Below are 26105 nucleotides of genomic sequence, written 5' to 3' on the forward strand. Positions count from 1 at the left end.
TACATTCTAGATTTTGTTTCTGGAATATGTTTTCAAATTTCATTTTTTGGAATCCATTTTTTTATTCAAAAATGATCTGGAATAAGATTTTAGTTTTCAAATTTTATTTTCATACCACAACAATTCATTTCAGATTTATTTTTTCAGATGTATATTCTTTAATTTTGGAATTTCAAAAGTTGATTAGGTGCAGGAAACAATTATCATCTACACATAATTGTTTTTCAAGTTCAGACTTGTACAAGCCCAACAATGTTATGTTCACAAAACAACCAATTAAACAGTGTCTAGCAGGCAGAGGGAGATGAGTTAGATGTGCGAGTATATAATAAACATAGTAAAATATATTAATAATCATAATAAAATAACACTTGAGATGGTAAAAAAAATTTATATACACATAATTATGATTTAAAAAAAAGATTGCTTGATTTATATACACATCAGTAAGTTTTTTTTATTTTTTAAAGTACAATTTATACCTTAAAAGAACTAACACAGGTAAGAAGACATAGTTTAGTACGAAGGTGATGTTTACCACTCATATGATCAAATTTGGACATATAGACTGTCCAATCATGATCTTTACTGATAATGATATATATTTTTAGTTGTAAAAAGTATATTTGAGGTATTAAAATTGTAATTTTTTAAATTTGAGGAGTAAAAATGATTTTTTTTAATTATATGGACAAACCAAATTTTATTTCAAATTCAAAAAATAAAATTAAACCTTGAAAAATGAAGTTTGAGTTGAGGAATATTCCAAGGTAGTAGGGCAAAAAGAATAGAAAGAAAAAGAAAGTTGTATGTAGATGAGGATAGAGTTAGTGCATTTGAATAAATGAATATTTTATAGTGACCTCTGTCACAGACCACACACCCTTCTTGGTGTTACAAACCCAAAAGCCCTACTTTGGTTTGTTTGTTAGAGTAGAAAGCTGCTTACTGTAAAAAAAGAGAGAGAAAGGAGAAACACTCTTCACACACTTCCATTCTAAAGGTGATTTTGACCTCATTCTCTTCTCTGTCTTATCCAACACACTCACTTTTTCATGTAACTCCTATTCTCTAATAGTATTCTTAACTTCAAAAACATATATTTTTTTAATCAGCATTTCAAAAACATGTTAAACTAGTGATTGATTTGAATTTAGTAGACATTATGATTAACCAAGGATAATGATGATCATCATTTCAGAAGCAAAGATCATGAAAGGGCAAGAGGTTGGATGTATGTATATGGCTCCCTTTGTGCTCCATCATAATTATTGCACCTCAAATCATCATAACCCATTATGATCCACCACTCTTCTTAATCAGTGACATATTTTACACCACTTAATTATTTTCAACACATTCTTTCTTATTAATCTAACTTTATCAAAACTCTTTTATTGAACAAGTAAAATAGATGTTTTCTAAGTTTTAACCATCTTTTTCTTTCGAAAGAAATTTAATTTTTTTAAGTATCTCTACTTCATTAATCGATCGATGATATCACCGATAATTTGTTTGAGATTATATCTCGATTAAAATAAAGATATTTCATAATATATAAGTGAGTGTAAATTTTATTTTATAAGTCAGTTTTATAAAATTGAGTTAGACTTTAAGTTCACTTCTTAATATGGTATAAGAGTTATTTAGAGTCTATTCTAGCGAGAGTTTGCTGATCATCAGACCACCAATTATCGGACCACTCATAAATATACATACAAGTTGATACATCAACTAAAATAAAGATATTTTATAGTATACAAATGAGTGCAAACCTCATTTTATAAGATTGAGTTAGACTTTAAGTTCACTTTTTAATATGGTATAAAAATTATTTAAAATCTATTTTAACAAGAGTTTCTTACCTTTATCAGACTATCTATAAATATACATATAAATTGACAGTTTGAACGTGATTTTTTTTTATAAAATTAGGTTAGAAAGTTGTTCTAGAGAGTAAGTTTAAATGGGCCAACAAGAGAAAAGGTAAAAAGAGCAAGCAGGCATTGAGGTTGAAGAAGTGTTTGAAGGGTAAAAATGCAGGAGATGGCATGGAAACATGGGATTTTGATTTAAAATATGGTAGATGCAGCAGTAGTTGGTTAAAAAGAAAGAAAGAGATGATCACAGAGAGAAGAATATTGTGTTGAGAAGCTTTTAGCAACAAGGTAAGTGGTAATCATGAGTACCAACCAATGTGATCACCATATATTATATTCAACTGCATCATCACTTCCATGCCCACACACAAAGACAACACAAAGAAGGTGCAATTTCCAATCTTCCTTTTATTTTTTCTGTTATCATAAGTTTCCTCCTTTTACAAAACTTCACTTCTTATTTCTTGGGAAGCATATAATAAGGTATAATAAATTAGATACAATACTATTTTATTAGTAGAACCCTAATAGTATACACAAATATTATTACCTATTGAACATGTTAAGTATTTTACTTTATTGAAGTTAAAAAGAAAATTCGAAGCAAGAAGAGTTAACTTACTTTCTACAATTAAAAATTTGCATTATGGGTGTTTGTAGGTCTAGATGTTTAGGATCTAATTCATTTTCAAATTTTGATAAGATATTCTTTTGACCTAAATTTGACTCAATTAAAATTTCACAACAGAAGAAAAATTAAGTCAATATTCTGTATTAGGAATTTTGACATTTGATCGAAATATTTTCTGCTTACAACTGTAATTAATTTACATTTATAACATATATTTAAAAATAAATCATAGTCTTACATATATTTAGTGACATTGTGGAAAATTTTATAATATCATTTAATCACATGTAATAGATTGTGATTATGTAAATTATTTTTCACTTGTCATTGCAGTCCTTTTTTTCTCTTTTGTCTTGTCTCTTCTTTTATTTCACATTATTATTTTCTCTCTTTTTCTTTCATTTTAGTGTACCTTAAAATGGGTGAGAACATGGAATATTGGAAGCTGTGACATGCTACTTCAATAACAAAGGAGCTTTATTCTTGGTTTCACATTCTTGCCACATTTCCCAACCATGGAACATTTCTTAATTGTTTTTAGAGCTTAATTATTTAAAGTTTTTAATTAGTGTTCTTAATAAAAGTCAATATTTTAGATAAATCAATGTATAACACGATTTATCTAATTAATCTGGTGTTTTACTTAATTTATTGTATTAATATTTGGTTTTTGACAATTTTAGTTTTGAAGTATTTGTTTGATACACGTTTTGAGGGTAGGTTATGATGATTTTTACCAAATTATCTTTATTTATGTAAATGAGTTGGATGATTTCTGAAATAATTTTTTTTATATATTGTTTTATCGTGGATAAAAAATATATGAGTGTCTTTAATGATGTCTTAACCATATAAGACCCAGTAATCTTCTTAGTAATTTTATCCTTCGTTTCATCTTAAAGTTCAAACGAATTACTTTTATTGTTTCACTGTGTTCAAGAAACATTTTTCTTGTTCTTTTTGCTTTCTCTTTGAAAACTTTGTTTTCTCTTTTTAAAGGCTTGCCAAAGAATAAGATTATTCCTGTGCGTTGCCTGTTATGTTATTCAGTTTACTATATATAATCATTTAGATTTTGCCTTGAAGATTCCACAGAATCTTCGTTCATAACTTTTCCAAACAAAGTAACCTAAGGAGAGAGAGAGTAATATATTCTCACTCATTTTACAGCATAATCTACTCTTTCTTTTAACTTTGCTGTTCTAAAAATGTTTACTAAAACAAGAAAAAGATATGAAGAAAATGAAGAACAAGTAAAGGGATCCATTATATGTGAAGATAATTAAGTTTTAAGGAAAATAATGAATAATATTTATCTTTCTAATACTGTTGATTATTTAGAATAAGATTATGGACTAGTTTTGATGTAATGAAAGATCTTACGTATAGTATATTCACACACTACCTATTTATTTAATATTATATTTAAAATATATAATTCAGATGCTAAATCAATTAGAAATCATTATTATAAAATTCATTTATATCTCATGATAATTATTTAATTATTTAATGGAAACATCTCGACCAGTAATGCGACTTGTATGCGACTTGTAGAAGACTCCTACCTATACCTATCTAACCAGATCTATAACCAGATCTATAAATAGATGATGATTATCTCAGAAAAAAGACACTAAACTGTATTTTATATTCTTACTTTTAGTTTCTTGTTAAAAATGTATCATCATCTTTGTGTTTTTATTAATTTGATCATCGTCAGAAATTCTTTTACAATCTTACAAGTAAATTTCTCATTCTCATTAAATATCAACCTGAAAACTCATTTTTCAAAGAAGAAACATTCTTCACCGAATTACACTCCCTTCCAATCATATATAAAAATGAAAGTAAACTTACTACTAATCACGGTTGATTTGTGATAGATAATGTGAGAAGAAGAGAAAAGCAAAGATTCCATGAAAAGTATGGAAGAATGTGACTCTTCATTCTCAGTTGTTACTTCTGTTTGTGTGATAGACAGGTGAAACAAAAGCAAACTCTGAGATTGTGCAGCTACCACATTTAGATTCAGATCATCTTTGTGTTCTCCTTCAAACCCTTCAATCATCACCTTTCACGTGTGGTGCAGAGTCAAATGAATTTGCAGCATTCTCATATCTTTTCATTTCATTTCAATCTATCTAATGTAGTAAGTACTGTGTCGCACTTTTCCCTCCATGTTGGAGATTCATACCCTTTTCTTTCATTTCTCTTTCTCTTCCTTCTATTCACTTCTATATCATACTAATTATCCTAATATATATTTGTAGTTTTCATGAGTTGATGATGGGACTAAGCATGCTCTGGTGGGTACCACTACTGAATATTCGCTAGGTATTTGTGGATCCCACTGATGCCTTTTATTTATTTATTTATTTTATAATAAATTATTTAAAAATAAGTCTTTCAAATATAAGTTTTGATAAAAATAATTAATTTTGCAATACAATTCAAATAAAATTACACCTCCAACATCCATTATAATAAATATAAAGGAATACAAACTTCAACTTATAAATTTCTTAAAAGTTAGTTGATTGAACTTTGTCACTATAAATACATTCTTTTATTCGTAATAAAAAATTAATAAATAGAATCACTTTAGGATGATTTAACCCTTATAAAATTATGAAATTAAAATATATTTTCTTTATCACTGCACTCCACAAAGGCAAAAAATCCAACACTTAACAAAAGATGTCAAATCACTAAAAGAAACCAACGCACTAACCCAACTTGACATTACATAGACCAACAGGTTCACACTTCTCACAAACAAAACAAAGATCACCAAAGCAAAAAATCTTACCCAACCTCACCAAAACTAACACACCGCCCCTCCAAACCGCCCAACAAAAAAATTACAGACAATTTATAATGAATTCATACAAATAAGGGGGCAAATAGGGATTGTGTCGGTTGACCATGTTGTCCCAACAACTCACTTCTTGCATTTTAATTTGCTAAATAGTTTGGAATTGTGTTTGGATTGCTGTAGTTAGTGAATTATGGAAACACAGGAATAAACATATTTTCCAAGGAGGGGTGATCGATTGGCACAGGCTTGGTCTTGGGAACTTCTAAAACGGTTTCCCTACTAGTTTTACTTACTCTGAGTGGTGCATTGATCATAGGGCTTGTATGTTGGGTTGTTTGTTGTTTTAAGCTTCTGGTGTTCTTTTTACTCATTGTTGTTGTATTGGGTTTGGTTTTGAATTTGTACAGGTTAATTTTGAAGTACAGATTTTATAGTGGTAAATTTGTTTGTCTATGTAGGAGTGAGAATTTTATAAGTTACCCCATCATTAATAAATAAGATATTAAAACATTTTTTAATCAATGTATATAAAGTTCTATAATAAATTGATAAATCATTGTAGATTTAAGAAACATTGATGCTTTATTTATTTTAATTTATTACTCATATTGAATTCACTTATTTAATTGAATTAACTTGTTTCAAAATTAAAAACCTTTCCATCTAAAATTTTATTTAGAGCTTTTTATCAAGATACCATTTTTCTAATAAAATTCTTTAAAAATACAAATATTTAAAAAATAAATAGAAAAAAAACGCATTTAATAATTCTTGAAAATGCATGGCTCTAGTCCCCACCCACTCCAAGGAAGAGACATTGTAGCGGAGGTCAATGATGAAGATCCATAACATCATTTCATTTAATCATCATAAAAAAATTGATGAAGGAAACGTGTTTGAAAAAATGCAAAAGTGAAAGCTGGAAATAAACAGTGAGTAACAATAATAAAACAACTCAAATTGTCACACACGTGCATTTACACAGTGATCCAAATGACCACATCGCATTTCACTCCACACTTCACTGTACTTTCACTCCCTCGCCAATTTCCAACCCCAAATCTTCACATGATAAAAAATATTCAAAAAGAAAAACGTTCCCACTTTTATATACAATACAGCACCGCTTACAACAATAACAACAACAAGCTGCTAAGCTTTTTTGTGTGTTGTGCAACTGAGAGTGAAAGTGAGGAAGCAGAAGCCAAATCATGTGTTCTCTTCTTAGGAGTTCCATTGCTATGTGTGTGGCACTCCAACTCCTTCAGCTTGGCATTGTGCACCCTTCAGCCTCTCATCTTAGGATCACTCACTTGCCGGGTCAACCCCAAGTTGAGTTTCAGCAGTTTTCAGGTTATGTAACTGTGGATGACAGAAACCAGCAAGCACTCTTTTTCTACTTTGCTGAAGCTGAAAAAGATGCAGCTTCCAAGCCCCTTGTTCTGTGGCTCAATGGAGGTGCTCCTCACTCCTTGTTTCTTGTGAATAGAAGTTTTCAATCAGATAAGATTTTTTTTTTTGAAATTTGGAAACTTATGCTTTGTGTTGTTGTTGCATCATGTTGGTTTGAAGGGCCTGGTTGTTCTTCTCTTGGAGTTGGTGCATTTTCAGAGAATGGACCATTTAGGCCCAAAGGTGAAGCCTTGGTTAGGAATCAATTCAGCTGGAACAGAGGTACCTACCTATCTTCATGAACCAACTTTTTCCTACACATTTGTGTTTTTCTCTATTAATTGGGAACTTTCACTTTTAGCCTAAGTGCATAACTATGACATGTTAATTAACATTGTGCACCTGAGTTGCAGAAGCTAATATGCTGTATTTGGAAACTCCAATTGGAGTTGGATTCTCTTACTCAACTGATACTTCTTCTTATGAGGGTGTGAATGACGAAATTACAGGCAAGTTAAATGTACACCTTTCTATTTGATGGGAGAAGATGGGAAAATAAAAAATAATTCTCTCTGTCTATTATGTATATGTAGATACAAAATGTACATTGAGAATTAAAAATTTTCGATGCCATTATTTTATTTTTTTATCTACATTAAAGACAGACATTAAAGACAGAGAATTAGTTCTGATTTTCCCAACACTATTTAACATCAATTTTTTTCTTGTCCCCTGCAAAATAATTTTCAATGTTATTGTTTGAATGGTAATTGGTAAAGAACCATTAGATGTAGCATTTTCACAGGCTAAAGAAAGGATTTACTCAAGGAAGAACCGAGTCAACTTTATTTGTCTTCATTTTCCCCTTCTTAGTTCTCACTATCTCCCTTTTGCTTTTCTTGTTTGTTATCTTTACCTTTCACAAAATTCTGTCTCTTTTTCCCAAAGTTTGCTTATTAACATATTGTTATTTCACAAGCTGCTATTTTACTTTACAGTTATGCCTTGTCCACTGACTAGATATAGTGTTGTTTTTCTTTTCAAAATTGACAGATATGCTCCTTTAAGGATTGCCTTGATTTTCTGACACTGGTTGCCTTTCTCTTTATTATAGCCAGGGATAACTTGGTGTTCTTGAAAAACTGGTTTATAAAGTTCCCAGAATACAGAAACAGAAGTTTATTCATAGTAGGAGAAAGCTATGCTGGTAACCCTTCTATCTGTTATGTCTTTCGTGTATTCTGAAGCAAGCATTAGCTAAACTATGCATGTATTTATACATTTTTCAATTTATCATTAGGCCATTATGTTCCTCAACTGGCTGAGCTTATGCTCCAATTCAACAAAAAGGAGAAGTTGTTCAATCTAAAAGGCATTGCTGTGAGTTATGGCACAAACTTCCAATTATTCTTCTTTTCTTATGCCTGCCACTTGTCAGCTTTATTTTATTCTTCTGGTATCTGTAAATATTTTGTGAAAACTAGAAAACAATAAAGTTCAGCTAAAGATTTATCAGTTTTTCATTTTGACTAAGCTGTTTAGGCATCTGAAGCTTGTTTCTTTTACTGCAGCTTGGTAATCCAGTTCTAGAATTTGCAACAGATTTCAATTCCAGAGCTGAGTTCTTCTGGTCACATGGGTTAATTTCAGATACAACTTACAAAGTGTTCACTTCTGTTTGTAACTATTCAAGATATGTGAGGGAATACTACAATGGTGCTGTTTCTCCTGTCTGTTCAAGTGTGATGAGCCAAGTTAGTACAGAAACAAGTAGATTTGTGGACAAGTATGATGTGACCCTTGATGTTTGTTTATCTTCAGTGTTTTCACAAACCAAAGTCCTCAATCCCCAGGTGATTTTATCTCATAATCTTTAGTTCCATTTGTCACCAACAAACTTGACTTGATTTTCTATCCAACTTGAATCAAAGTACTGAGGACATGAAAATATGGTCTTGTTTTTGTTGTCGAACAGCAAGTCACTGAAACTATAGATGTATGTGTGGAAGATGAAACAGTCAATTATCTGAACAGGAAAGATGTGCAATCAGCTTTGCATGCACGTCTTGTTGGAGTTCAACGATGGTCTGCTTGCAGCAAGTAATCCCTCTCTTGCCTTCATTATTTATAGTGTTTTTTTTAGAACCCTGGATAGGATAACATGTTCACAAACCAATCTAGTTAAACATTAGTGTTCTGCCTTGCCTCTCTTCATGAACATGTTTTCGAGTGTTACTTTCTAGAGTATTGGACAGAAATTTTCCTTTATATTTTGTCTTCAAAAATTCATCTCTACCTTTCTTTCCCAGCAGCTTTGTCTCTTGTTGGTGTAATATGAATCTTATGTTATATGCTTATCAGTGTCCTGGATTATGAGCTGCGTGATTTGGAGATACCAACAATCACTGTTGTGGGGAAGCTAGTACAGGAGGGAATACCAGTACTGGTTTACAGGTACATGTTTGTGTGCTTGCTTATGAAGTGAATTCTGTTCTAGATCAAATTGGAATTTAGCATGACCTTAATCATTAATTAGAGTGTGTATGATTGGCTTTGAGAGTGAATTGATAACTCTTGTTATGCAGTGGTGATCAAGATTCAGTAATCCCTCTAACTGGAAGTAGAACATTAGTACATAAATTGGCCAAAAAACTAGGATTGAAGACCACTGTGCCATACAGGGTGTGGTTTGAGAAGCAGCAGGTGAACCTTATTCCACTGAGTTTTGCTGGGATTTCAATTCAATCCATCATTAATTATAGTAATTAACTAAAGTTAAGCACATCATAACTTCTAATTGATGGACATGCAATCTTTTCACAAACTATATATAGAAATTAAATTCAACTTGCTTGTTCATACAATTTGTAGTTGAATTTTTGTTGTGCCTATGAAATATTTTCAGGTGGGTGGGTGGACTCAAGTTTATGGTGACATCCTTTCATTTGCCACCATCAGGGGAGCATCTCATGAGGCTCCATTTTCACAGCCTGAGAGGGCACTTGTTCTCTTTAAGTCCTTCTTAGAAGGAAGACCAATGCCACAAGAGTTTTGATAAAATGTGTTGGGGTTTTTGTAAAATGAGATTGTTGTATTGTAGTTTGTTTGGTTTCACTGTTGATCAAGGGTGTCAATTTGGAGTGTAGAAAATTTTGTAAAGTGTTCAAGTAAGAAGGGAATTTGTTTTTGTTTTCTGCATCACTGTGTCTTCTTGTTTATAAGCTGCATTATGTAAACTGAAGATTATGTTTACTTTATATTCCTTAAAAACAAATATTCACTTGCAACTGAAGATTAATTGACCTATGAATGATGAAAAAGACAATGAATTGACCTATAATACCTAACTTTGAGTGCACCACTTTAGAAGGGCATTTGGTGATTTGTTTCAACTTGTGTTATTTTTGGAGATTCATTTTGAAACATGGTTTGACATTACTCATTAGTTTCCATAAGAAAATAACATGTTATCTCTATCTCATTGGCCTAGCTCCTACTACACATTTATACACAAAGCATTCCTTATATTTCCTTCCAAGAAAAATAATTCAAATTTCTTACACTCACTTTTTTTTATAAATTTATCCTTTAGATGTAAAGAATAGTTAGTGATAAAATATATTAATATATTATGAATAAAACTATTTTGAGTTTTAAATTGTGTACAAAAAAGAAGAGAAATGTTTTATTACTTTTGTGTTTATAGATAAAATATATATTACAAAAGTACATGATTTTACAATCATTCAATCTAATAGTATCAAAAATTAATATATAGAAAAAAGTTATAAGCCTCTATGTAAATTATAATCATTTTTAATAAAAATACAATGTTAAAATTAAATTATTGCTTAAAAATAATCTTAATATATATAATTATTTTATTTATATTAAATAAAAAATATATTGATTAATTAAATAATGTACTTAAAAATTTAATTATGTTAATTTAAATATTTTCTTTACCTAATTATATTAATTACTAACTTCTCTTTTTAATGTTAAACTCACCTTAAATAAGATATGAACTAAAAAAATATGAAAAAAAATGTTACGAAATTTAATAGTTAAATATATATATATATATATATATATATAAAAGATTTAGGAATGTTAAAACATTTCACATAAATTTTCACACATATTTTAGTTTTCTATTTTAATATTTCCCCTTTGGTGCCAGCTTTTGTTTGAATTCATGTTAGATCTAAGTTTCTAACAGCTTTTCAAAAAAGTATGAAAATTCATTCTACCTATTCAATTGTTGTACTGTTAATACACACTCCTGGAGTATCTATTTGGAATTTAGGTTAGGGAGCAAATTTGTGTGACACATCATTCACCACCAAAATTTCATACAAATAACTTCTAAAGGACATTTTTTTTTTAAACTAAATTTAACTTGAGTGTAAGTTAAAAAATAAATTTTAAAAAAGTAATACAAAATTATTTGCACAAAATTAGCCCATATGTAAATAAATTTTAATAGTTTTTTTCTCTCAGATTGTCATTTGAAACTCTTTCCTTTTTACTTTCCATTAATTTGCTAATGAATCTTCTTCCTTCCATTAACTTCACTAATACAATTTCATAATTACTCCATCTCAACTCGAGTTATAATCTATCTCAAGCAAAAAATAATTTCTTTTTGCAGTTATAATCAATCTCACAGCAAAAAATTATTTCTTTCTCCAGTTATAATCTATCCCAGCAAAACTTATTTCTTTCTCCAGTTGTAATCTAATACAAGATTATTATTAACATATTAGCAATCAATTTGAAACATCTGTTCTGCATTTTGCATCAAAAGCTTTAATTTTTATATATGCAAACCAGGAAAAGAAACTAGATATTTTGAATGTTGATGGCATGTTGGTCTAGGATACTAGAGTAGCAGTGGAGATGAAAAGAAAATTGTTGTTAACATGACTAGTCATTTACAAACATAATAATATACTATTGTGGCCTAAACCAGCTACAACCTGCAAAATCAGCCAAAAGAATATAGAAAGAGAAAGTAGATGATTAGAAAACCACACCATGAAAACCAAGATCAAGCAAAACAATCAATTACACCAGAATGATGGCCAGCCACATACCCCTATCATCTTATTACAGAAATGGGGATAAGAGAACAAGAAAAAAATCTGTAGAAACCCAAGAATGAAGGTTTGGTTCAAAAACTGTGCAGTTGAGTTAGCATGTGAACAAGCTCATCACTAGAAGGCCTATCTGCAGGCATATCAGAGAGGCATGCAGCAGCAATCCTAACAGCCATTAGCATCTCATCTTCCTCTCCTTCTTCCCCTAACATGCTCTTATCTAGGGCATCCCTTGCCTCACCTGCTTGCTGCAAGTGTCTCAGCCAACATCCCAAACTTCCCCCACTGGCTGCTTCTCCAAAGAATGGATCTGTAGGGTCCTTACCCGTTAACAAAACACCTAGTATCATGCCAAAACTGAAGATGTCACTTTTGTCTGTGTACCTGCTGAAATTGCAAAAAGAACATCATTCGATCTGAATACCATGAAGTTTAACAAGCAGGAATGGAATGAAGTTCATACACTCTTAATGGGAAATTTCATGCCCATAGAAGCAATGCATCAAGCAAGTAACTTCTGTTAGTGTTATTACTTATTATTATTGATGTTGATGCATTCAGGGGCATATTTACCAATGAAAAGAACTACAAGTTAAAAGTGGCACAAAACCTCTTCAAGTGATATTATAATAGTTATAATTTTTAGTTGGGTTCCTACTCTCACCAATCTATGTTTCAGTAGTTTGCAGTATGTGAACTATATGTTTGTTTGGACCAGGCATAGTGCCTGAGGTCTAAAACTTCATATTAGGAAGTAACAGGTAGCTGCAAAAACAATAGTTTTACATAGTTTTTATTAAATAATACCATTTTCAATCCGTAAATGACACCATGAAAATAAATTAGAGAAGAATGACTGAGTTTCAGAACAATAGTCTTTGATTCTCCAAAGGGAAAAACTGCAAGGAGGCATGGAGTCAAACAAAACAAACAAAATGGCAAATATCAACCACCTAGTTACCTTTTTGACGTAAGAAAAGAAGAAAAGAAACAGACTAAGTTCAAAACAGCAGTGAGTGAGCATGATTCAAACCGATTGATTTGTCTTACCTGCAATTGTGGAAACATTCAGGAGGTGTGTAGAGAGAGGTTCCTCTATCCAAGTTGGGTAGAAGTTTGGCCAAGCCATAGTCTGCTAATCTGGGTTCAAAATCAGCATCCAACATCACATTTGTTGGCTTCAAGCTGTAGTGCAGAATCTGAGGCGCACAAGTGAAGTGAAGATACTGAAGACCCTTCACCACACCAACAGCAATCCTGAGCCTAACTTCCCAACCAAAGGGCAACTCATTCTCCCACACTTTATTCATCACATCAGCAAGACTCCCAGTGGACACATAATCATAAACCAATGAGAAACCATCAGGCTCACGAACATAGGCCCTCAAACTCATCAAGTTTCTGTGTCTTAAGCTTGCAAGAAGCTCTAGCTCAGTTTGTATCTGCCTCTTCACTGAATTTTTCCTAGCCTCTGGAGAGTTGCTCTCAAAGGGTGTTAGCCTTTTCACTGCAATAGTGAGTCCATTGTCAAGCACAGTTTTGTAGTATTTCCCATTAGGACTCGAGCCAAGCAAGTGGTTTTCCTTGGCCAAAGCTAATTGGAGTGTCTTGGGGGCAATTTTGGGGGAGAATATAACAGGGCCCTTGAGGATTGGTGTGCGGTTAAGGTACTGCACCACACAACGTACCACAAGTGCAAAGAGAACAGAACAAACTAGACCAGTTACTGCTCCTAACACCATGCTCAAAATTATCTTCTTGGGGTCATCCCTGTATCCTGATGATGACGGTGGTGATGTCCTAGAAGGTGAGGGAGGCTCTGAAGAAACATGTTTACTCAACCTTCCTTGACATTGCACAGTGTGGTGGTGCAAACTGAACAGGAACAGAATAAGAAGTGGCTGGAGTGCCAACAATTCCCTAGCAAGAGAAGAAGCGATGTGCCTTTTCCTAAACATCAAAGCACAACAAACAAACAAAGCCACAACCAGAAACCAATCTCGGAAGCTCCAAAATGAGGCATGAATCACTCACATGCCCAAACCCCCCATCTCCTCAACACTTGGAAACAAAACCAAGAACAACTTTTTATACTTGATGCTAAAATGGGTTAAATAAAGTTCAAGCACGCGCACAAGAATAAGCATAAGCATAAGCATCTTCCTCAACCTTTTCAACCCAAAATCTTCACAAGAAAGCCATCACAGAAAAGCAAGCAGACATGCTGTCACCGAATAGTTTACATTTTACCACCGAATCCCATCCTTTTCCTACTCATAAATTTTCTACCTTCACGAGAATCAGAACAAGAATTTGAACCTCCAAAAGAAAAACCAAAAAATAAGCCAAAACCCCACTATTCCTAGCTGCCAGCAGGGACTAACAAACCCAACCAAAAGCAAACTAGCCCCAGAAACAAGTTGCTATCTTTTTCCTTGGAAACCAAACAGAAAGTCAAAAAGTTGAACAGAAATTGAAGGGGCATGAACATGTGATAGTAACCAAACTTGAACCACAACAACAACAATAACCGCAACTAGAACAGACACAACCAAATGCTCCTCAGAAACAGCAATGTCATTGTATTTAGGTGTTTAAACATACAAATACACACTGTGACACAGTCACGCACACAGCATGTAGAGTGCTTCAGTGATTGTCTCTTGTTTCTCTCTCTATTCTCTCTCTCTCTCTTTCTGAAGACAACAAAGAGCCATACCTCTGCGACAAAAAAACTGGTTCCCGCCTTTGTGAGGAGCCAGCACTGAGGACACAGTACCATGTGGGCCCCAGTTTGGTCCGAAAGCGAAACATTGAAATCCGTGAGAGGGGCAATGTACAGTTATCCTGGACCGTCCGATCTCATCAGAATGAATATGGGCCGTTGAAATAAGGTGCATGGGAATTTGTGATATGCTATGAGTGAGTGGTTAACAACTCTAGCTATGTGTTATGTTTGGTGTGTCATTAGTAAAGTTATCTCTTTTTTCGATCAAATAATTGCCTTTAATTACTTAGTTTCAATTACTATATATATATTATATACACTTTTGCTTTTCCTTCTTTATATCTTATCTTTTCTTTCTTTTCTCTGTTATTATTAGGAATTACTTTAACCTCATTTTTACTTCAAAGTTTTCTTCTGGAACAGGAATTAAAGTTAAGAAAATACTCTTGGATTTTAATGATATACATTTTATTATAAAATATATAACTGAGATAATAATATAAATATTTCACATTGAAAAATTAGGTTTTATAAACAGTTTAGACTGCAAAATTCAGAAATTAGATGGAACTATTATTTTCATAAAATTAGAGTGGCTCATTGAATGTGAAAAATTTGACTGTTAATAAACTATTTATACAAGGCATTGTGTGCTTTGAACCATTATTCATACATTCATACATAAAAAAGGGTGGTGCTAGGGAATAGAATTATTTGAAAATGACCTTCACCTTTTTAAATTAATTTAATTAATAGTTAATGAAACTTGCGTACCAAAATGTGCAGCTTAAAACACAAGCTAAACAAATAGTCATTGTCCCTTTCAAAGTATTCTCCACAATGTTTGATTTTTCAGTTCAGACAAAATAAATAAAAAGTACTTGTAGAAAAAAAATGGAGGTAAAATGAATCAAACTTTTTCCTCCAGTTAAAACCAAATTAAAAGAAATTTCTTATTTTAATTTAAGAAAAAATAATTTATTTATCCCTTTATTTTTTTTTCTATAAACAATTCTTAATATTTTAAAAAATGACATCAAAATCATCTTTTGTCCATGCTGCAATATTAATATATTATATTGTATGACTTCTTTTAATATGAAATGTGATGTGAAAATTTCAGTGAATCAAATTAGCATTAAGCTATATAACTAAAAAACCAAATTGGTGGTGATAATTTTCAAAGACAATTTGTTTAACAATAAAGACCAAGTTAACATCACTTTTGTATATTTGAGAGATTACAACTTAGTTTTCCTCTAAAATGTGGTCTGGTCATAAGTCATAACCCAGTTAAGGAGGGTCCACTTCAGGTGTTTGTTAGACTGTCACTAATATCAATAATTATGTTAAGGTCACCCGTGACAAAAGTCTGAGACTTTAGCTCAGAGATGTATTAAAACACAACATGAGGGTTGCCCTAACCTACTAGATTCAGGGTTGTTTTGTCCAAAAAAAAATATCCAACTTCTTTCAAATGATGTATTTGTTCAAGAACGGTAATTCTTCACTGTTAAGTACAGAAAACACAGTGTATACAAAATTCTCCAATATTGAAAACAGGGTGAAATGGACCACTTCACCTTTTGATTCAATTGACCAAAAACTTCCCATGCATTCAAACATGGTGTCCCACTCTGTCTTTTCAAGACTGAAACTTTATTAAATTACAATGATTTTAGTTTTTTTTTAGGGTAGGGTGGTCACCCTAAAATCAGGTGATTGATAGTTTTCTTTATCTTTTTGCTATATATATATATAAACTAAATAAATACATCCGAATATTAGAGAACAAGGGACATGATCATGGGTGCATGTTCCACCAAGTAATCCCAAAAATACAAAAATGTGAATTACAGCCACAACACCTTCACAAAAACCAATGTACACAACATACACAAATCCCTAGCCTAGTGTGCATAGCAGCTTCACCTCAAAAGTAAATAAAATTACACAAACATCATATTACAAAGTGATGGCTGAGCACTACAAGTGCAGCATAACTCTTCAACTTAGACCAATGTGGCCATTTTACATTACAGATCTTAGCACTATTTTTGCACAAGATGACTAAGGGGCAGGCATTTCAACCTACCTCTCTCCCTTAATCTTTCACACTAGGGACTTTTTACTTTAAAAAACCCAGCTTTTCAATTTATGAAATACAAATTTACATAATCCAATCTTCCATATTTTATATATGTAATAAACTCCGAGATATTTGCCTATCACTCTCATCCATTAGAGTCATTTGATGGAGCATGGACTTCTCTTTCACCAGCATTTGACTCTGCAGCAAGTTCAATTGGGGTTCTTCCCTGCTCATCCACAGCTCGAGGATCTGCTCCTCTGCATTTTTTAAAGATTTCAATATCATCCAATCAGCCAAAACTATAATGAAAATAAGTATGAAATGAAACTCTAAGTGAATTAGCAAATAGCTTACTATTAACTGGACTGCTTGATTAAAAGCATTAAATCTCACTAGATAAATTATTGAAAGAACCAGATAAATAATCATATATGTTGTCGCATCAGACTCACCTAGAAAGCATTAATCTTGCAAATGCAGATCTGCCTTTGAGAATACAGCGATGTAGTGGCGTTTGACCTCTTGAATCAGAGGCATTAACATTTGCACCATACTGTAGGAGGAGCTCCACCATGCCAATATCCGCAGTTTCACATGCAAGGTGAAGTAGGGTGCACCCATCTAGATTGTCCATGACCTGGCCTTCTTTACTAGAGGACCAGTCCAATGTGTTCCCTGCCAAAGTAGAGCTGTGATCATGGCTAGGCTGCTCTTGTAATAGCATTACTTTGGCAAGGGTTAGGGAGCTGTTGCACATTTGCTCATAAGCAACATTAACATCAACGTCAGAATTAACAATGTATCGATATACAGCTTTTTTGTCATTAGCATGAACAGCCTCCCAGATTTGTTGTGCCACCGAGAGACGGTTGTCCTTGGGCTTGCGAACGAAAAGCTTCTCTGCATACTGCCATGAAAACAGAAATGGTTCAGGGAGTCAGAAATACCACAATCAGAAAGTAAGCATAAAAGGAAAAATATTATAAAAATAAATACATAAACGGTTTGGCTTACAGTCCAAAATGCAAACAAGTATTCAGCAAATCCCATATCAACATCAGGGCACCACCCCCTTGCCCTTTCCAATCATTTTAAAAGCTAATTAATTTTTTTTTAAAAACTACTATCAATTAACAAATTATTAATAAAAAATGAAAGTACTCATGCGAGTCCTCTGACAAGAAACATCGATATTCAGTTACATCATTTTGTTAAATCCACAAGAAATGGTATGAACACCAGAACAAACTCATGTTTAATGGGAACATCTATTTTTAATAACATTTGTTTTCTATAGACTCCCATGCATAACATCACTGGCAATGAGGGAACAACATCACATGATACATTGAGATTATTATCACAAATATTGACCTTACTCCTCTTTTTTTCAAGTCATACCTTTGCATGGATGAACTTTTCCTTCACTGATAGAGAATCAGATTGACAAGGTTTGGGGAAGAAGAACATCAGCGGTTTATCAGACTTGCTTAAGCTTCACAATAATAGAAGAGAATATCAGCAATACTTGATCAAACAATAATAGTAGTAATAATAATGGTTTTAATGCAAGGATATAATAATGGGGATTATTTACCCTGTAGGGACAAGATCAACCTGAATGGCACTTCTTGATTGTAATAATTCCTCCCAGACTGAGTTGGCAAAAGTATTCCCAAGAGACTGAAATAAACTTATGACAGAAGGTTCCCACACTTTAACATCCAAAGTAAGAGATCTGACCTGTAACAAGATAAAATGGAGCTCGATGATCAATCTAAAGCCTCATCACAAAGAGAAAATACCAGCTAAAACCTAAATATCTAAACCATAGTAGATTTTTGTCCTAAAATTACAAGTATACAAGAATATTTACCAGTCCAGGAAAGCCAATATTCCTACATATGCAATAAAGAGTTCCCCACATTTATTAAGTTCAAATGTTCATAGTTTTTCCGAGAGATGCTTATCTTCTCCAATGTATATAAAGTTAATGCAATAAAAAAATTATCTGTTATTATAAGGAGCACCCAAACTTCTAGAAATTGGTCTCAATAGCAATCCTCATTATAATATTAACCTCTAACCAACTATAAGAAAAAAGCACTCACAAGGTGGGTTGTCTTTTATCATGTGTATCATGTGCAGTATATTTTAAAAGTTAAATTTCAAAGACTTTTCTTTTATGAAAGAATTTATCAGAAGAGAAGACACATAAAGAACAGGAGAGTAAAAAAAGAACAAGATACAAGTAAAATATATTGTTTTACTGAGAAAAAATACTGAAACTCTCCCTTCCTCTGTATATCCAACAACGAGTTCTGTTTGCTGATATTGGATTGCTGGGAATTATCAACTGGCCAACAAAGGCTCTTCAACAATAGTTATTTCATAGAGACAACCAACTGTTCTAAATTACACAATTTATATCACTTCCTTTTTCTTTAGTTACACCATGCTCATTGTCAAGCATCCTTACAAATTATATTGGAAAGTAAAATAATGGTTTGCAGAAAAAACCTAAACAAGGACCAAAAGGGTGAACTTGTACGGTCTACCTTTGATATGTGCACGCCGAGGTTACGGTGCACACCAGAACACTCAATGCAAACAAGAACACCAAGATTTAGTGATGCCCAATCAGGTTCAGGAGCACCACAATCAGCACATTTATCATTCCCGCAAACTCTTCGTAGCACATCAATTGGCTTCTCACTTTTAGTGCAGGATCGCTGCTGTTGCAAACTTCTTGAGGGGCGCTCCAGATGTGCAGAAGCAAGACTTCTGTCTGCTGCACATTCTTCAATAGCAGAGTGATCAAAATCTGAACTTTCAAAAGAACTACTCTCACTGGTAGACCTATGATGACCACTTCCCATTGGGCTTGCAGGCAACATCTGATAACAATTTTAAACATGAATCAAATTGACTTATATTTTATCTGTACATGATCACCAAAAGTTCTTAGAGGTTACCCTTTCAGGAATCTGAGAACTCAGTAATGAGGCAATAACACCAGTGATTTTTTCAATCCAATCCATTTGGTCCAGTGCACTCTCTGCCTGCACTGACAAGCATAATTAAGGAATGAAACTATAAAGCCTTAATCACCATCCTTGTATGAATTAAAAAAAATGTAAATCACATCAAATAACCTGCAAAGTGTAGTTCTTTGTGGGTGAAATGATCCGGAAGCAAAACCTCAAATCTGATTGGTCAGCATCTACTTTGATTGTTGATGTAAGCAGGTTCACAGTGTGATGAGCAACAGATTTTTCATCATGTACTCCACCATGGTGATGAGAAGACAGCCATCGACTTAAAAGTCCAGAACCAAGCTCAGAACTATTCCTCTGGCCAGAATGTTGACTACTTGACCCCTATACATAAAAAATAACCACAAAAATGAGGTGAAATTTGTTATACAGAAGAAATTTTGACTTTGATTAAATCCTTCAGAAGCAAACTTATTTTTTGCATTACACTTCTTACAGATGATTTGCTGCACTGCTTACGGTAGTAATACAGCATTCCTCGACTATCAAGAACAAAAAATCTCCTTTTCCAGTCACCCCTTAAGTTTGAGGAACGCTTAGAGAGATAACCTTGTCGAATTGTTTGAACCTAAAATGATGAAAAGACAAGAATAAAAGTAAATCACTGGGAGAAAGTAATTGTTAACTTCAATCAACAATTTCCAAGCTTAGATTCAACCTTTCCCTTTGCAGCAGATTGCATAACAGCCTCTATCATCTTATGTGAACTTCTACCAATGGCTTGTATACCATCTCCATTAGGAGACCCATTAGAACCATTTGATGCCCACCTACTCTCCCGATCAATCTGTCGTTTGTACTCTTGCATTCTTTCATTCAGGGCTGCCTGCTCATAATTGGACCTTTCTCTTGATTGCTGAGCATAAGTCAAGACCTACAATGTATCACTCAATAAATGTTTTTACAATGACATGTACTCCCTGAGACCAAAAAGCAAGAGTATAAAGACAACTGATTCTAAACCTGGTTAATATATGGCTCCATTTGGTGCAACAACTCGTACCCCTACAAGTGAAAAATTGAAGTTGAGCATGCTGAAACATAATGTAGAAAAAGAATTATTTAACCAATATGTCTACCTGTTTGAAGTAACGAAGATGAGCATCCATGGTCCCACTGACTGCTTCCAAAAATTCAAATCTCTTCTTTGCTTCAACAGTTGACAAGGCAGTAACCTGGACAAAAGACTCTTACAATTTATTTGTGAAAACATGTCATGGCATGGCAACAGTAATCACTTAAGTACTTCTGATCAAATAAATTTACTAACCAGATTAAACCGAGCTTGCTCAAATGTAGATCTTGCACTATGAAGCTCCTGAAACATCTCCAAACGTTTAAAGGTTAAAAGAATCACATATATCAGAATGAATCTAAGCTGAACCTACATGTAAGACGCACAAAGGCCTACCTCTTCTAGTGCAGTAGCTACATCAGTTTTTGTGCCTTTTCTTAGTGACAGAAACCTCTCCCGAGTCTGCAAGAACAGAGAATTTGGCAATCGTTAAACAGAACCTTGAGTTTGCAGCTTCTAATGCTGCTTGCTCGATACATGTTGCCAGGAAGTTTTTTCACTTCTGCTTTTTAAGAACAGATCTGAGCTTTTGGTTCATCTTAATAGTCTATTCAATTTGTTAAATTCATTACATCTCCACTGATTTCTTTCTACTTGAATGAATAATTATCATAGGCCACTTAGCATCCATGTTTTTCAACTCAGGAGAAATATACCAAATGGGAAAAATAAGAAAAAACTTGTGATTGAGAATGCACCTGGTCATAGATAAGGCTAGCCTTGTCAAAGCGTTTCCGTGCTTCCTGCATTAAGAGAGGATCCCTTAGTGCAGAATCTAAGTGCATTAATTGCTCATAGAAAGTAATCATCAACTATCCTCACTATTAGGTGATATTTAGAATCAATATTAACAAAACAAAAACCACATATAAGTTGTAAAGTTTAAAATACTTCCCATACTCACAATAACAAAATCTTAACATGGAAAATGAAACCTAAATGTTTAGCTCATTTAAAATGGAAATATTAAAAACTGAGTAGGAAAATAAGTTTAGCTCCTATATAGGATCCTGCAGTTTGGTTGAAAGAACCAAATATTTGACAAACTACTCTTTTCACAAGGGCATCGAAAGAATTCCTTCTCAAACCATCAATCCATGCATGTATGGATCAGCTCATTTTGAGAAATAATTTTTTTCTTTTGGCAGCTCCCTGGTATGGCTTTAGGGGAAATAAGACAATTAATTCTTGCAATTTGGCGTTCCTAAGCATCCAAGTAACTAACCAAAGAAATGAAAACCAATTACGTGCCAATTACTTCACAGGTCTACACACTCTTACTAGAAAAGTCTATCAGTCCTCACATCTGTTTCGTACATATCTAACTTACAAGCTAAACAGAAATTTTTACAATATTTGTTCTTTATAAAAAATAGTACCTTGACCTCTTGCAAATCAATATTGACAAACTGAAGCAACCTGTCATTTAGCATATGCTCAACCTGACAGGAAGATAGCAATCTATGTTAGCAGCATAGCAGATACTGTGTCACCAAGAATTGATAAGGACAAATATCCAGGATGAAACTCCCAAATAGCTGACTGTTAAAGGTCATAATGGGAATCGACTTCCAAGTTGTATGCATTATTGATAAGTTTTTTTTCCTTTTTCTTTCTCTTTGGAAAGGAATGGATTCATTAAGATAAAAAAATGTAACACAATCATTGAAGTAAAAGATCCTCCTTTTTACATTTTCTCTCTTTTAAAATGCATCATTAGGATCTGTAACAAGTAGGGAAGTATTAAAAAGCACTTGCAAGTTACAACACAAAATATTACCTGTGATCGAAGAACTTCCTTGTATGTCCCAATTTCCCTTAGGGCTATGGTGAATTTGGTCATAACAGGGCCTGGAATGAAGGTAGAAACTCAATCAGAAAGTCTTTCATCGGCAATAGACTTTTAGAGTTGAAGATAAAATACAGACTTAAAAATCAAATTATGAAGTCAGCTAATCCCCAGCAGTCAGTAGCCACTAAACTAAAGAGAAAAACTGAAAACAAATTATTTCACTAAGAACTGAAATTATGAAATGTTTACATAATCAAGCATTAAAAGTCATCCATTTTAAAGATTGACAGCTCATCTGGGGTGCAAAAAATGGAAACAAATTCAGCCAGGAGGAACAGAGAACCTTTCATCAACCATCATAAGATTGATGTAAACGGGGGCATACCTCCAAAAGCCACACTGATTGGGTCATTATGTCCACCACCAAAAGTTTCTAGGGCACTGGCAAATGCAATGTCTCCATCATAGGCCTCCCCGAGTCCTTCACTGGAAAGTACAAAAGTAAAAGCAATCGAAGTCTATAAAGAAAAGACATACCTAACAACTTCAAAATCAATATTGAATATGCAATGATAAGCTATGAGATACTCCTAACAACTTAAAAGGAAAAAAAAACACTAAATTTTTCCTTTGGATGAATTGACAGATATTGTAGGACAATTACTGTGAGGAACAACCTCCATAGAGGATATACTAGTGTAACACAAACTATTAACAGTTTCTTCTTTTTACCTAATGAAAAAAATATATAATATTTTTTTATTAAAAGATTTTATCATATTTACTCCATCATAATGAAAATAAATGTTCTTGAAGATAAAAAATACAGGATGTTGTTGGAAGGATAGGTTGAATGTCAATAGGCTCTAGCTTGGAAATAAAAACGCCGCTTACTTTTACACTGCCCAATAGCCACTTTCATATAGAAGTTCCTGTATTTGATATTAAAGGTTTACCACAAATAAGACAGCTAAAATATTATGGTACCATGCAGCTTATGCTGCTGTTTGATTGAAAGGGAAGGGAACTCTCCTACAAACAAAAATACTTCTGTCCTTAAACATGCTGTCACATATAATTGTTTTCATGCTACTGTGGTATTCGGAGCCTTTGTTTAGGCCATCCCACCCTCTTCTTTTATCCCCTCTGCATTCTCGTTATCAAATCTAAAATTTCTATCCAAAAGAAAATATTTGATGCTGATTTCATCTAGTCATGAAGAAACCATAAAAACTGACCAAGAAACTAATACACGAGAGGCTAAACTAAAAGAAATTAAAAGAAAAAGACATTAAGCTAAAAATATAAAGGCATAAACAAAACATAAATAAACTGTAATTTGTACGGCATAGATGCTTCAACAAACATAAGAGATATTAAGTGAGCAATTGAGTATGTTCTAAGGTTCACGGTTATTTATCAATACAGAGAAATACATACGTGTATTTTCTACATCCTTTGTAAAATTTTAAACTTCTCTCTCTTAAAGATTCAGCACTTTCCTCCATGCATTGTATCTGTTCATCAAAGAATTCAAGGAGAAGCAATCTTAGGAACATCAAGTCAGTTAAGAGAGAACCTATTAATCTGTACTACATGAAACTTATGAAACAAAGGGAAATAAATGACAACACCAGCATATTTGTCGGATGTGATACAGCACAACAACAAATTATCACACATACTATGCCAAAATAGTGGACAATAGCTCCAACCCCCATTTAACAATAACCACTAAATTTCAAATTTTACAAATCTTTCCAATTATTATCATATCGTTCAACCAACAAGAAACACACTGTATTTCAGAATATTCAGAAGATGCTCTCGAATGGTTTATTAGAGCAGAACATATTATTACAAGATTTACAACCAATAAAGAGAAGAACAGATTGCTTATTAAAAGAATATCACTATGATTTAACATATAACAAGAATTTAATGGTTAAGTTGGTGAAGTAGCCAAAAAGAGTAATGCCTAAACACTCTATAAAAGTATTAATATAAGGATCAGTTTGGTTTGCAGGTAGCAAGGGAGTGATTTTTTTCACTGAGTAAAATCATATGAATTTGCATGTGCCTGCCATACCAGTAGAAGATGGGGAAGCTATCTTGGAAGAACATTTTCCCCCTTTAGGGACCAACTCTTCTTACACCAATTACTGATGGAGCAACAAAGGGGGAAAAGCAGGAGGACTCTCTTGATACAGCTGTTGCTTGACACTGATGCCTCTCTCACTTTCACAGCTCACCTAAACTCTACCAAATCCCACCCTTGATGCCTGATCAAGTGTGCCAAGTGAAAAATATCCTTCCATCTTTGACTAACCTCAGAGGGCAACGAACCATAAATTAAAGATTCACTTCCAGATTGTGGAACTTCCCTCAATACGCGTGGCAGTAGTACATACCGTAAATCCACAAACGCAAACAGCAGGCCCAAAACCATCACTAAAAAACAGAGAATCCCACTAAGGGAACAAAAACACTTCGTTCTCTTTTGAGGGATTTTTTCCAAGAATCGAAAAGGAACCCCAGGGATTCCAAGCACAGACAAAGCTCCACACGACCATTTATACTTCAGAATATTCACATTCCATTTGACAAGACCAAAACATGCACAAAATCAGCTGAACACTTACTTCATAAACCCTTAAAACCACCCGATCAAGCTCAAGCTCAAACAAAACCCACTATACATTACACCCTAACTGGTAACAAATCAAAGGAAAAAAAAAACAAAAAAGGTTCTAGAAAATGACCTGCTTGCGGAACATGGGAGAGTCGTCGAGCTTGGCAAATTGCATTTTGATTGGAGCAAAGGATTCGCACTTGTTGGTGGTTGAACAGGCCTAAGAATAAGTATGGTTTAGCATTATGACGGCGGCATGAATGGTCGATCTCGGAATGGAAGAGTGGAGGAAGAAGACGACCATTGGTGGTTTTGTGAAAACCCTAGCTGAGAGACAACCTTGGAGTTGGAGGTAACATATGATTTGATTTTGATGTGTGTTGGGTGTTATGAGTTGTTGAGTGTTGTGTTGTGTGTTGGTGGCATCTTGTTTCTGTTCTGAGCAAACAAGGGAAATGAAATGAAAGGAAGAGAAAGTAAAAGGTATATTGGGAATTGTTTAACAAATATTTCACTAAGCCAACAAAAATTCTGGAATCCCATATGTGTAACAGACACTCACTTCTCCTAAAGTCACACCCTTTGAGTTCCTTTTCATGCACCTTTCCCTTTCTTGCCCCCTTCTTTTTCTTTTTTATCTTTCCCTTTTCATTTTCTCTTTTTTTAATCATATTATTATAATACCCTCCTCATAATTACCATCACCTTCTTCCTCTCACACACCCTTTTCAAATTTTAGTTTTCTTCTTCAATTATCTAATAAAATCATTATGATACTCTTCTAATATTTTCATATACACAGAGTTTCATTCTTTAATTTTTTTTCTAAAATGTTCTTAAAAAAAATATGACAAAATTTTAAATTTTAAAACAAAAAATACTTTCAGGATAATACTTCAAAAGA

General features: G+C 33.2%; 3 protein-coding genes across 12 annotated transcripts; 1 reads left to right on the plus strand and 2 right to left on the minus strand.

Moving 5' to 3' along the window:
* The first annotated feature begins 6313 nt into the window (after nucleotides 1-6313).
* Nucleotides 6314-9922, plus strand: LOC137826454 (serine carboxypeptidase-like 45). The gene is made up of 10 exons (XM_068632422.2): nucleotides 6314-6790; nucleotides 6905-7006; nucleotides 7138-7237; nucleotides 7843-7931; nucleotides 8025-8104; nucleotides 8296-8577; nucleotides 8700-8824; nucleotides 9086-9178; nucleotides 9310-9427; nucleotides 9630-9922. The coding sequence occupies exons 1-10, from the start codon at nucleotides 6544-6546 to the stop codon at nucleotides 9777-9779; spliced, it is 1386 nt and encodes a 461-aa protein (XP_068488523.1). The 5' UTR covers nucleotides 6314-6543; the 3' UTR covers nucleotides 9780-9922.
* Nucleotides 9923-11621: 1699 nt separating this feature from the next.
* On the minus strand, nucleotides 11622-14794 carry CRN (Protein kinase superfamily protein). 3 transcript variants are annotated; one of them, XR_016514584.1, is made up of 3 exons: nucleotides 12877-14549; nucleotides 11824-12210; nucleotides 11622-11706 (listed from the first exon to the last, which is right to left on the minus strand). XR_016514584.1 is itself a non-coding variant. In XM_068633323.2 (2 exons), the coding sequence occupies exons 1-2, from the start codon at nucleotides 13782-13784 to the stop codon at nucleotides 11901-11903; spliced, it is 1221 nt and encodes a 406-aa protein (XP_068489424.1). In that variant the 5' UTR covers nucleotides 13785-14794; the 3' UTR covers nucleotides 11622-11900. The 3 variants fall into 3 exon arrangements, 1 of the variants encoding a protein (XP_068489424.1); XR_016514583.1 differs by having other exon boundaries at nucleotides 11824-12213; XM_068633323.2 differs by having other exon boundaries at nucleotides 11622-12213; nucleotides 12877-14794.
* A 1544-nt stretch (nucleotides 14795-16338) lies between these two features.
* On the minus strand, nucleotides 16339-25810 carry SFC (ARF GTPase-activating protein). Of its 8 annotated transcripts, none has more exons than XR_011083667.2 (19): nucleotides 25332-25810; nucleotides 24010-24086; nucleotides 22955-23055; nucleotides 22558-22628; nucleotides 22157-22219; nucleotides 21476-21520; nucleotides 21114-21179; nucleotides 20973-21020; nucleotides 20782-20877; nucleotides 20666-20707; nucleotides 20361-20576; nucleotides 20139-20270; nucleotides 19802-20026; nucleotides 19622-19708; nucleotides 19205-19543; nucleotides 18264-18389; nucleotides 18048-18141; nucleotides 17099-17553; nucleotides 16339-16903 (listed from the first exon to the last, which is right to left on the minus strand). XR_011083667.2 is itself a non-coding variant. In XM_068633322.2 (19 exons), exons 1-19 carry the CDS (start codon nucleotides 25374-25376, stop codon nucleotides 16789-16791), a joined length of 2463 nt encoding a protein of 820 aa, XP_068489423.2. In that variant the 5' UTR covers nucleotides 25377-25810; the 3' UTR covers nucleotides 16339-16788. The 8 variants fall into 8 exon arrangements, 2 of the variants coding, with proteins under 2 accessions (XP_068489423.2, XP_068489422.2); XR_016514582.1 differs by having other exon boundaries at nucleotides 19622-19713; XR_016514581.1 differs by having other exon boundaries at nucleotides 18244-18389; nucleotides 19622-19713.
* Between the last annotated feature and the right edge of the window lie 295 nt (nucleotides 25811-26105).

The sequence above is a fragment of the Phaseolus vulgaris genome, chromosome 8, assembly GCF_051622355.1.
Source record: "Phaseolus vulgaris cultivar YP4 chromosome 8, ASM5162235v1, whole genome shotgun sequence".
NCBI lineage: Eukaryota > Viridiplantae > Streptophyta > Magnoliopsida > Fabales > Fabaceae > Phaseolus > Phaseolus vulgaris.